Below are 12,634 nucleotides of genomic sequence, written 5' to 3'. Positions count from 1 at the left end.
GTAATAACACCGTTTCGAATTTCTTTATCTATTTAACACTGGAATTCAGTAAACAATGGTTTGATCTGTTTGATCATAAGCAATCTAAATCCCAATATTGAACACTACATTGTATCTACAAGTAGTATTGTGGCCAAGTAGTAGTGTGCAAAACAAAAATCTATCACGTTACTTATAGGTCCTGAACGTTAACAATCTTCACTTTGATAAGGGAAATCTGTCGAGAGTGCCAAAATCTGATACGTTTTCAGATCTACAGTTATTATGACGCAGACCAACACGTCTGTCTGTTTGTATATTTGTTTGTGTCTTTCTTTGTTTCTTTTCTAAATTACCTATTATGAGCTCATAAAATGTTTTGTTCGATAGATGACTTACACACTGCTGGTGGTTGTGTATCGGGAGCGAAAGTGACGATGCCATAAGGTCTGTTTGGAAGATTAAGGCTGAAAACAAACTGGCCAGTGTCCTTCTTCAACAAGTGTAGGGTGCTCGTATTTTCTCCAGTAACGTATATAAAGTTCTACAATAAAAGGCCAGTTAGAGGTGTAAATATTCAAATATTCAGTGTCTTATAAAGGAATCCTGTAACATGCCAGTTACAGCATAGCAGAACTCAACAATTTTCAAAATCATGATTGTCCTTTTTAGCACTTTTGTTAAAAGTTATTTGGCTATCACTTAAAATTGTTTCTAAAAAAAGAATCTCACTTTGAAATCGTAGAATTTCTAATATAACACATAACATCGCACCATTACCGTCAATACTCTCTTATCACTCAGTAAAAAGATTCTGTTTTTCTAACCGTCCTATCCTCACTCTGCATCCGTGAGTAGATTCGCCTTTTTAATTGAAAAACAGCTGTTCTCAAGTAACGTATATACGAATCTAATACTGTCAAGAAGGCAATTAACTTAGAGGTATATTAAAAGATGCGTAATAATAAAGTAATGAGGTACAAAGTTTTACATAATTAGTGGCCCATACCACTGAAAGCCAGAAACAGTGCCAAACTTACAACCCTGACATTTACACAAATGGTATTCGTACTTCTTTGGTTCTTTTCGTGATGGCTTGTCGCAGCTTTACTTCTTAAAGGGCAATCCGAACCACGGTAATAAGTTCATTTATGTGAAAAACAGAAAATAATAATAATGATAATACATAAGATTTGTATGGCGCCAAATCCACTTGACAATCAAATAAGAGAAACATAATGATGAATTAACTTTGTGATGTTCATAAGATACGATTCTGTGCCCCGTCTTTAAGAGTTGATATCAATGTATAATTGTCTTCACCATCAATTTTTTTTCATGCACAATTCAGTTACTTGTAACTGCGATACATGGAAATGAATCAATAAATACCTTTTATCTATCTATCTATCTATCTTTCAAACAACTTATTTGTGATTGATATCAATCGCAACTATATACATAAGAGATACACTGCAAATTCGTTGTGTAACGACTTTACACAACAGTTGGGTGGTTCACTCCTTACATAGGGGTTGTGTTAAGTTGTGTAAACAAAATACACAAGGTTTTTTTCTTAACGCAACCCCTATGCAAGGAGTGAACCACCCAACTGTTGTTTAACTTCGTTACACGACGAATTTGAAGTGTAGGAGACTGCAAACTTGCGATTGAATTGAGGACTTGCGATTGATTAGGATCAATCGCAACTCTTTGCATAAAACGGGGCCCTGGTCAGATCTGCATGTAAACTATTTGAACAATATCTCAGTCACACCTCGAACCGAATCCAATATGACCAATGACCACAATATGGGTAATGTGAGAAAATGGCAATTTTTGTTATTGTCGGTCTTGTGTCGCCCTCATCGGCGAAATACCCAAATTACACCGGCCAACCCTTACACCAGACCGCTATCGGATCAAACAAATGATTGCAATATCCTGAGCCTGAGTAGCCCCGAAAAGGGTAAGTTTGGAGTCGGTTGGAAATCCATTTTGCAGTGTTATACTGAAGTATGAGTGCATTATCATTACTAGATGACAACAAAATCATTTCAAGAATTGTTTCCTCGTTTACCGTAAAGATAGTTAGATCGAAGAAACCCTCGTAGGCAGGTGTACGGTACAGTTGTCGTCTGTTTTCACCAAGGATATCACAGACCTCGACACGGTTGCCAGACGGATCGGAATCCACCCAATACACTCTAAAAGATGTCAGTAAAGGGGGAGAGCAATTTTAAATATAATGTCATCACATGTTCTCCGTGGTCATAAACGGCATCGATCATGAGGTTCCGTCATCACGATAATCCAAATAAACTTAATAAAAGCTCTGGTAGAAGTTACTAACGTATTTGCAGGAGGGACATATTTCTGACCAGGAAAAGGAAATGCAGCAACTATTTAGAACATAATAGTTAGCAGATCAGGGACTTGGTATGGGACAACAATAACGCACAGAATAATTCACAAAATAAGTCAGCCTATTAACTCCTCGGTCATTTGTGCGATACCCCCTCCCCAAGGCCCTCGGAAAGTGAATTCCTGATCGAACATAGACGGATCACAGTAAGTATATTTTCCCCTCCTCAGAAAATTGTCTGGATACGCCACTGTATGCTAGTCCAAATGTTAGTATTCCGAATAAAACATGTCTTATAGTTATACATTTTAGAACAAAGTGGTCGTTAACTCTTTGTAAAATTATACGAAAGATCTATTAGCAGACGATTTGTTTTCTGAATAGTAATAAGCTGAAAATTTGGACTTTATTAATGATTTTGGAGTTGATCAAATTATTCATATAAACCATCGTGACCGACTCGGACATAACTATGAAAAGGATATTTCTATGAAGTAAGTACGAGGTAGACATTCACAGAAACATACATTACTTTGTGACATGATTGTCTCATATACCTAATTAGAATAACTCATTTATAACATGTTTTATAGGTCATAATCATTGACGATCCCGTTGCATGAGTATGAATCTTAGTACTTTAAATAAGATCAACTTCATGTTCATCGCCACACACATTACTTTGAGAGGGCGATGCCAAACCCTAACACACAGACATGTAATCTTGTTAATAACGTCGGAGAATCCAACTTACAGGTCAGTGTCGTAATCCACTGTGATTCCGCGTGGAGTGACCACGTCGGTAGTGGCCAGTTTTATTCGATTACCACCGGCAAGATCACTGCGCTCAACTTTAGGTTCGTCTCCAGCATCCGTCCAGAATAGGAGGCTTATCAAAGAAAAAGAAAGGATGATTATAATACCTTTAACAATTAACAAATTGTTTAAAAATTAACTTTAAAAAAGCACATAACAAATGGCGAATGTGATTTCCATGTCTTTCAGTTACTGTTTTTTATGAATAATTTGTTGGGGGAATGATCAAAATGGTACCAGTTTGGCTATGTAGAAGGTGACAGATGACGAATTGAGTTTTTAAAAATGAATATATTTGTTCTTCCTGTGGCGTAGCCTGAAGTAGGGTAAGGGGCACTTATCCCTTCGATGGAAAACAGAAAGAAAAAGGAAAAGAAATTAAATGGAGAAAAAAAAAGACAAGGAAATGGAAAATAATGGGAGAGGGGCAAAAGCATGTGAAAAGATATTATGACCCTCCCTCCCACACTCTCCCCCTAGCTGACTGCCTTATCAATTTGCCATTCATACATCGAGTAAATTCGTGCTTTCGCCCATTTGATGCTGCTTCCCCACTTGATGTCTAGACCTACGATATTTGAATGCTCTTTACCAACCTTCTGATAGGATGGACCGCTATGCCTCCTGGTTGATCTAGTCCCTCATCGACCACGATATCGTACCGAGATCCATCCGAACTATGTAACAGGATCCAGTCATATACAGCATCGGTCCAGTATACGTTACCCGTCAGCCAGTCGACGGCGATTCCATTGACGGAATCGGAGGTGCCTTCGAAAAACGCCCGAGCCCGAGAATTTTCTCCAATTGTCCCTGAGCAGCAATCGGAAAGAATTATTATCTTCTTTCAAAAGCAATTTTCTTTGCTTTTGCAATAAACCTATTTATTATTGTTGATCAATGTATGCATGTTTCTCTCTGGAAATAAATTACGTACTCACCAGCAATGATTCTTTTCAGCCCTCGGTCGCTCCAGAAGATGTGCTGTTGGCCATAGTTGATGGCCACTGCACCCCAGGACCCCCGGGACACTCGATAGTGGAACTCGGTGGTGATTGTCGATTGGAGAGTTCCTTCGGGTGTAATCATGTTGAGCGGATCAGCACCGAGACTGGATAACCGGACCATCTCGGTGTCCGGATGTACTTCCGTCCATACTATCCGTGATCCGAGTATATCGTCCACTGAATGGGGGAGAGGACATTAAGGTGCCTATCAATACGACTACGCAGATTTGTGGAGTATGAAAAGAGTAGGGCTATTACAAAGAATATAGACATATGTAATCTAAATGGAAGTTCCAGACAGCAAAAATATTTAAACTCCAATGGGCAATTGGGCATTTCACCGCAATATCCGAAATCATTGGCAGTTTGATCATTATTCAGTAAGGGATATTTACCAATGCATTTTCTTCTTTTCGGGTCGAATGGGTGGGGGTGATTCTGTAAAATCTAGCTTTCAGCAAAGAGGGGGCTCATGGTAAATTCCTGGAACAGCTCTATGTCACACCTTCAGAATGAACATCCCAGGACACGAGGCCCAAGATGAGCCCAGTCATACCGACAAGAACTATAATGGACAGAACTAGCATCGTCAAAGATTGTATCGATTATCTGCCATGCCAATATGAACTGATGACAGTAGATGAGGGCCTATACACAATTCTAAAATGGATTTGTAAAATCTTTAGATATTTAAAATGATAAAAACTGTTAATATCCTCTTACTTACCGACCTCATACGTGAGAACGAATCCGTCATATTGTTCTTGAAAATCTGACACAAATCGTACAGTCATCAACGAGGAACTGGACTCCAACATCGGTGGAAGCCCACTTCCACAAAAACGGCCTAAGAACGGTGACCCGCTGTCACCAATTCCGTCGTAAACAAACAATGCATCTGCACTGTGGGGGAATTAAAGGCTATCATAGTTGCATCAATATTTTGGACGAGAAGGTAAATTTGATGTATTTACAAAGCACTTGGCATACATGTACATGTGAACTAAGTCATGGACTGAGACTGAACATTGATATTTAACTAAAGATATGAAAAATCTCTTAAACTTGCCAAAGTACTTTTAAAAGATAATTTAATTATACTACATGTACCGACATTATTTATGGCGCTTCTACCAAACATAAGTTAGGTGAAGCATAATCCGCCAACGGGACCCCCCCCCCCCCTTCACCTTTTACTCTCCCACACACAAACATGCCTGTAACACCATTATACCTTTTAAAAGTAAGTGAGCCATAAACCAAAATCAAAACACTTACACACAGTCGTCACTTTCTTCCAATTTGAAAAGTAGGAAGCGGAGCCGGATGTGTGTGTTTGGTGGACTCTGTATCCTCCATTCGATCAGCTCTAGATTAGGGTACCAGCGTGGAAAGTTTGGAGATTGGATTGTTCCCGAACCAGCCGAGACATTATGGATTTGAGCGTCGACCGCTTGCCTTTACAAAAAAAAAGTGTTTCAAGACAAGTTAGAAGGATAACAAAAGGACACATATCCCTAGTGATGTGCTCAAATGCATGGAAAAGTAATGATTAATTGATTTAAATGTAACTTTCTCTCAATAACTTTTATGTTTGATGTTTCCTATTCATTACACGGCTCGCTATTAAACACGGATAAACTTATATACTATAGTAGTTGATTAAAAGGGGTACAGTTAATTTTGGGGCGATACATTTAAATTCCGACTTGTTATGTTACACTGCCCTGATCACATATGTAGAGAGAGAGAAAAAAAGAGAGAGAGAGAGAGAGAGAGAAGCATGGAGAGCGGAAGGAGGGGTGGAAGCGGAAGAGAGAGAGAGAGAGAGGGGAGCCAGAATATTTTAAATGCATATATGCATACATGTATTACAAATATAGAAATAAATATGTGGGTACATGTATATAATATCTTGAATGAACTAGAATGACTCAGTGAGTCATATTTTTGTTAATAGAGAAACCGGTGTACAAAGTCAAATGCGCTTGTGTCCTTAGGATGTTACTAGAATCCGTACGTCCCATGGGGCTTTCTCTAAGAATTGTATTTACAGCAGCCAGATAAAGGGCAAGTCCGATATAACGTTTGTGATATTCAGAGGCTTGTATCGTTTAGGTATGATAAACAAGGCTTCAATATTATATCTTTGTTTCACCATTGTGCACTGCACTTGTTAGTAGAGTACTGTGATCATAAATATAATGAACTTTTACCTAGACACGGTAAATGTCCTCTGTATGGCATTGGGAAATCAAACAAGATATTAGCTATCTATCATTTGTATTTAAAGGTACTATGTCCCATTTGCAGGCCTAAAAAATGAAAAGGTTAAATTCCAACGGCATTTGAAAGATAATACTAATTTAGAACTTCCCTAAAAAAGGTGGGGCTCGAAAATTTCTTCAAGTGGGAAAATAATGACTATTAGTTGTCAAATCGACTTAGGAGCTATAGAGCCAAAAAGTAATAGTCTCGATTTTCAGACCATTGTACCGAATGGTCATACGTTTTATGCTGCGCAAAGATTCAATCAGTTCAATTTGGGCCATCACAAGAAGTGGGTTATTGATGTAGACAAATGCTCATGTACCCTTTACAGCTCATTTTATGTATGTTACCAAAGAAGAAAAAGCTAGTCACTCACTCAATAGTGTCTGACAGTGTCTAGCAAGTCTAGCAAGTAAACAGGTTTCCTTGCAAAATTTGAATATTAGGACACTGCTAACGTTTACATTTCACAGATAGGACATACATGACATATTCATAATTCCTGCAAAGTTCTACAGAATTTGAGGTTGGCTGCAAAAGGGACATAGTACCTTTAACACCAAATACAAATTACTTTTTGTCTTCTTCGGGTTTGGGTCTTGCCCCCAAGAGTCAATAACTGAATGAATTTGGAAACTATCTTTCTAAAGAGAGGAGATCACGAAAATTGAAGTTTATTATGAAGTAGTCTTGGTGAAAACACTGGCCATATTCACACAAACATAATCAGTTATGAAAATAAATTCCCTTCGCAGATTTGGCCCAAATCAGGAAACTGAACTTCCCTTCTGTTCTTTTGTAAATTTCCGGGTTAGATTGTATCAATGCCATGAAACAGGAAATATAGGTAATGCTACAGCTGGAGTGAATCAATGAGAATCTTTTCTGTTTCGAATACGTATGTAGGCATGTAGTAGTCCATGACCAGAGTAACTCAGTCTCAGGCATTTATGTGTTTGTTTTAGAATTAACTCAGATCAGGGAGGAATTAAAATAAGAGTAATTAAAAGAGTTTCCAACCTTACTAGACAACTACGCTAAAAGAAAGCAGAAACATCAGGGAAGCAGACAAGTAAAAGTTTTAATGAAATCGGGAAGAAAAAAAATGTATGACTTTTTGAAAGTTGTAATCACCATGATCACCAAACGCTTCAGTACTTCAAATTGGCTTGATCGGTACTGTCACTGTGACAAGTGCCGGTCTGCTGGACAACTTTTTTGATTTGTTTTAACACATAAAATGACAAAAATTATCTTCACATTATAAAATATAAGACTCAGGAGAGGGTATTTTATTGTTTAGAAGACCAATGAATTTGAGTAATACTCCACAGCCAAACCACTAAGGAGAAAACAGCCATTAATAAATTGTTGTACGCGGCAAACGGGAGAGTTGTCTGTGACTACGTCACAATCCATTGACCAAATTGCCAATTTGAGATTCGAATAGACTTAGTGATCTCATATTTCAAACATTAAAAACTCCCCTTATTATTGGACCAAACTATTGAAAACTCTCGCCACCTTGTTTCACTATATTTTCTGCTTTCATTAGGTTGGATTTCTTTTAAAGGTACTATGTCCCATTTGGAGGCCAAAAAAATGAAAAGGTTAAATTCCAACGGCATTTGAAAGATAATACTAATTTAGAACTTCCCTAACAAAAAGGAGGCTTGAAAATGTCTTTAAGTAGACAAATAACGACTATTAGCTGTTGAATCGACTTAAGAGCTATAGAGCCAGTAAGTAATAGTCTGATTTGTAGACCATTGTACCGAATGATCGTATGTTTTATGCTGCGCAAAGATTAAATCAGATTAATTTTGACCATAACAAGAAGTGGGCTATTGATGTAGACAAATGCTCATGTACCCTTTACAGCTCATTGTATGTATGTTATTACCAAAGAAGCAAAGAAGCCAGCCAGTCACTCAATAGTGTCTGACAGTGAAGTCTAGCAAGTAAACGGGTTTCCTTGCATAATTTGAATATTAGGACACTGCTAACGTTTAAATTTCACAGATAGGGCATACATGGCATATTCATAATTCCTTCAAAGTTCTACAGAATTTGATGTTGGCTGCAAATAATACATAGTATCTTTAAAGGCATCGTTTAACGATGTTAAATCTGAGATGCACGGCCCTACGTGTTATCAGTGTCTGTGATATGGTGTAATATTGAAGCCCTATAAAAAAGAAATCGCGATTCAAAATGATCAAGAAGTGCCTCAAAAAGTAAAAAATCTTTGAGTGACCGGTTTTACGCCACTCGTTTTCCACAATAGACTGTAGAGTTATGAAAACCGTTAGGAAAACGCAAAATTTGGTTTCGATTTCCACTCATAAATATCTTGATAATCAGACAGAAGATCAGCTTGTAAAAGTCATGGGGTTCCTGACTGAGCTAAAGGTTTATAATTATCATTGCTGCATGAGCAGGATTTTGTTTGCAGGATTTTGTTTTAGAATCTGAGACAAAGTTATCGGATCCCTTTAAATGTTGATACCCCTCACACGATCCGCCACCGGTGTACAATATAACTGTGGTAACTGCTGCCTACTTCTTCTTTTTTTAAATCTCCATATGTATAAAAATATTTTTCTTCAGTCATAATTATACATGTATGCATTCTTGCTTCATTTATGATTTTGTTTGAATCTTTAAAGTGTCCAACTTACAATGCGAGGAAGATATAGGCTACTCCGGCGATTAGCAGAGTCGTGTACACCATAGTAGGTCCTCGTCGGACGATTCCTTGAGCAGATCCTGAACTGATGATATCACTGCAACATCGAGAAATTATGAGCACAAATAAAACAGGAACTATAGATATGCTAGTTTAAACATAACTGACATTTAGTACAAGATTGTGTTTTTATGTTTGTTTGTTTGATCAAAAGTCCAATGATTACGACTGAATAGATATAATTATACGTATTAACTTTTTCATTGGTTTTTGTAAAAATTGTGACTTAGATTCTTCTTGTACCTTTGTGTATTTGTGCTTGTCAGAGATCATGTTATTAGAATCAACTTTATAACCTGACAGTGCTTCCGTTCTCTCATAGATCTTCCTTAGCAGCTTATACAGTAGAATTAATATGTTCAAATTTCAGTTAGTTATGTACGTCTTACTAACAAAAGAAATACTTACACTTACACGCAATGAACAAAACTTAAAACACATATAAACAGGTATAACCATGGAAAATATAGTTAGCTCTAACAATACGTTTAAGATATACTGTTTTGCAGTTCATTGTAAATGGCATAGGAGTACAACAATGTGTTATTCTACATACAGATCTCTTAAACATTCATCATAAAGTACGTGTACGCTTGTTATCGTGTTATAATTATATTGACTGTATGAATCATCAGTATTATGACGTCAGTTCTCAAGTGGTATTATTTCTCCGAATCAAGTCAAAGGTCACAATATAACGATTCATTGAGCTAGTTTAGGGAAGTCAATTTTATACAACCATTTATGTACGTGACTACTGTGGCTTATTTGTGATGGACGTAATACCTAGAACTAGACCTACATTCGACAAACAGCCCAATCTAAAAACTTGGTGTTGAATGTTTATCAAGGAAAGTGGTGTAATGTATGTTGCTGGTTCGTGCCAGCTTAAGAAAATAGCAAATTTTGTCAGAATCATTACGATGCTATTTTCTCGGACACCGAAATAAAAGAGCGATGAATACCTTTGTATTAAAAAGAGATATAACTGTATGTATACTCGGAGTGGTACAATATTAAAACAGCCAGAACGGCTGGTTTGGAATAATCCCGATGAATTAACTGACAGGATAGAATTTTTTCAACCATCAACATGTAAAAGAAGAGCAATGGAGAAGAATTAATCTTTTCTATACGCATTCACTTCTTTCACTAAAACTTTTACGCATCTTTTCACTTAATTAATTGTACTGTGCATGATAGAATTAATTTACAGTTGTTTTTACAAACATAATATTGGGTATAAAGCGCAACTAGTAACAAATTGCATGCATAACAATGTATAAGACGTTTCCCAATCTCTCATATTGTTAGACCTATTTGTAACGTTATCATAATTATCGTGAAACGATTATCAATAGCTCAACGATCGTATTAAACAATGATTACACATTTGATCACCATACCCCGAAAGTAAAACAATCAAACTTACCTATTTCACCGCTGAATTCAAGGTAAAGTCCATAAATAATTTCCAGAGAGAAGATTCAGAATGCCAAGAGAAGAATCTATATTATCAGTTTGATTTCCCGGCCACCACTATCAATGACTATCGGGTCCAGAGATCATTGTATTAAAGTCTAAATTTGCCGTCTCGCTCTCCGCACACACTACAATCTACAAACACGTAATCTGAGCCGTGTTGATTATGCCTCTACGTACTTTATGCGGGAGGGTGTTATAGACGAGGACCGCCGTAATACCGAGAATAAGGTTAAGTTTCTGTTATTGTTGTCATTTTTTGTTTTATCAGCAGAAAGCGTTAAAGAATGTAAATTTTACCTGATCACCATGAACGTTGTGTCAAATACCTGTTGCTGTGTTATTTCTCCTCTAATCTTCAAAAGGTTTTGCTGTTGATATTTTCTCGCTTGTCTTTCACATATTAGTACCACCTCATCATTTGACCTTTTATTTACTTTTAATTGTATAATCTTCTTTTATTATTGGGGGTATTTTTGATTTTTGACTACCCCTTCTACATTTGCTGATTTGTTTTTCTTTTTAAACATGCATTGTACCATATGGAGTCGCTTTATATGTGCTGTACATGTTTTATTTTTGTATCGTATATATGTATTTTTTTTAATGTATTTTTCTATGTTTGGCATTAATTTGTGGAGAAATAAATTGAATTGTTTAAATAAGACTTATTCTCATATTTAAAAAAAAAAATCTAAAGTGCATGTCTATATTATAACAAATAGGCCTATTAGCGTCGTTATTATTTTACAGGAAGTACTTACTTACATTATTACGCTCGTTAACGGCCTTAATTAATTATCATGATGATTATTTCCTTTTATAAGACGGGTTTTGGAATCTAAGCAATCCGATTGGTGACATCACGTGGGCGTGTGTTAGTTTTTCCCACCGTGCAAAAAAAAGCTCCCATCAAAATTTGATAAGACACTCAATACCTGCCGATGTCGCTTTCGCGTAATTCAATCTGTTACTTTTGCAGAGTAACCTGATATATCTAGATCTAAAGTTAAAATATTCTAGACCTAGATCTAGTGAGATCTAAACTTAGATCTAGATCTAATATCTATCTATACTCTAGATGTAGACTTTATTCTAAGAATGAATTGCTAACCCGTCTTATAAAACAAATAATACACTGTTTCGCTCGTTTGTTAGGGCAGTTCCAGTGCGATAACGCAGCTGCCCTGCAGGCGCGTGCATTATCACGTAATGTATTTGTTTTGAGAACTGTTGAAGGTAGAAAGAAGGGGAGATATGGCATAGTCTTGAATTGTAAGCGTTATACAATGAAGGCAGGATAGAAAAGTTTTGAATTGAGATGGAGATAGCATAGAGGATGGTTTATCCTTTTTTTTTTTTTTTTTGATTAACCTTTACATGGAAAAAGACCATGATGTAGTAGATTTGCAGGAAGATATTTTTTTTATTTTTTTTTAACAAGGAAATGTAGAAACAAAGGTCAGACAGTGCATAATTTTCAATTGCAGGCGCGTAACAGCTGCACTGCTAAAGCCAGGGTAATTATGTTGCATTATTGTAGAGCGCTTAGAGACTTCTGACAAAGTAAGTGTTAGGCGCTATATAAGCACTGTAATTATTTATTATTATTTATGACAAATAAGTAGGAAAGCTAAATTAGGGGAGAGGGGAGAGGGGGAGGGGACTGCCATGCAACGTTTGCAAAGGCAGTCTGGCTAATCATTATGTATGATTCACCACGCGAACTCTGTTATTTGTCTGTTTCATGTAGTCATCTTATGTTTCCTTGTGTTCTTTTCCTTTTCTTTCCTTTTCTTTTTTTGTTTTTCAAATGTGGGTTCTCGAATATTTGTAGTAGTCTCAGGTATTTATACATATTCTTTTTCTTTCTTAGTTTCCTTTCTGGTAGGGGAGAGGGTCGTGAAGTTGTTTCATTAAAAATATTAATTTGCCAAGAGATGATCCCTTTATCTGCAAGGTCGG

The 12,634-nt window shown here is 36.7% G+C and overlaps 1 protein-coding gene and 1 long non-coding RNA gene across 2 annotated transcripts; both read right to left on the bottom strand.

Moving 5' to 3' along the window:
• Positions 1-369: 369 nt before the first annotated feature.
• LOC115919217 lies at positions 370-3,225 on the bottom strand. The gene is made up of 3 exons (XR_004061750.1): positions 3,099-3,225; positions 2,060-2,186; positions 370-523 (listed from the first exon to the last, which is right to left on the bottom strand). It is a non-coding gene; the product is annotated as an uncharacterized LOC115919217 (long non-coding RNA).
• Positions 3,226-3,497: 272 nt separating this feature from the next.
• LOC115929944 (neuropilin-1-like) lies at positions 3,498-10,860 on the bottom strand. The gene is made up of 7 exons (XM_031000109.1): positions 10,620-10,860; positions 9,120-9,224; positions 5,446-5,625; positions 4,895-5,070; positions 4,102-4,344; positions 3,753-3,973; positions 3,498-3,503 (listed from the first exon to the last, which is right to left on the bottom strand). Exons 2-7 carry the CDS (start codon positions 9,170-9,172, stop codon positions 3,498-3,500), a joined length of 879 nt encoding a protein of 292 aa, XP_030855969.1. The 5' UTR covers positions 9,173-9,224; positions 10,620-10,860.
• Positions 10,861-12,634: the final 1,774 nt, after the last annotated feature.

The sequence above is a fragment of the Strongylocentrotus purpuratus genome, unplaced genomic scaffold, assembly GCF_000002235.5.
Source record: "Strongylocentrotus purpuratus isolate Spur 01 unplaced genomic scaffold, Spur_5.0 spur5_scaffold_6, whole genome shotgun sequence".
In the NCBI taxonomy this organism is placed as follows: Eukaryota; Metazoa; Echinodermata; class Echinoidea; order Camarodonta; family Strongylocentrotidae; genus Strongylocentrotus; species Strongylocentrotus purpuratus.
The sequence above is the reverse complement of the archived record's forward strand: the minus strand, read 5'-3'. Positions and strand labels throughout refer to the sequence as shown.

Bases quoted from the DNA above. Each gene is read 5' to 3' on its own strand.
- LOC115929944 (XM_031000109.1), bottom strand. From the start codon at position 9,172: ATGGTGTACACGACTCTGCTAATCGCCGGAGTAGCCTATATCTTCCTC. The intron at 5,071-5,445 runs GTAAGTGTTTTG...ATTCCCCCACAG, and splicing joins GAAGAAAGTGACGACTGTGT to TGCAGATGCATTGTTTGTTT. The intron at 4,345-4,894 runs GTAAGTAAGAGG...TCCCCCATTCAG, and splicing joins CGTTCTCACGTATGAGGTCG to TGGACGATATACTCGGATCA.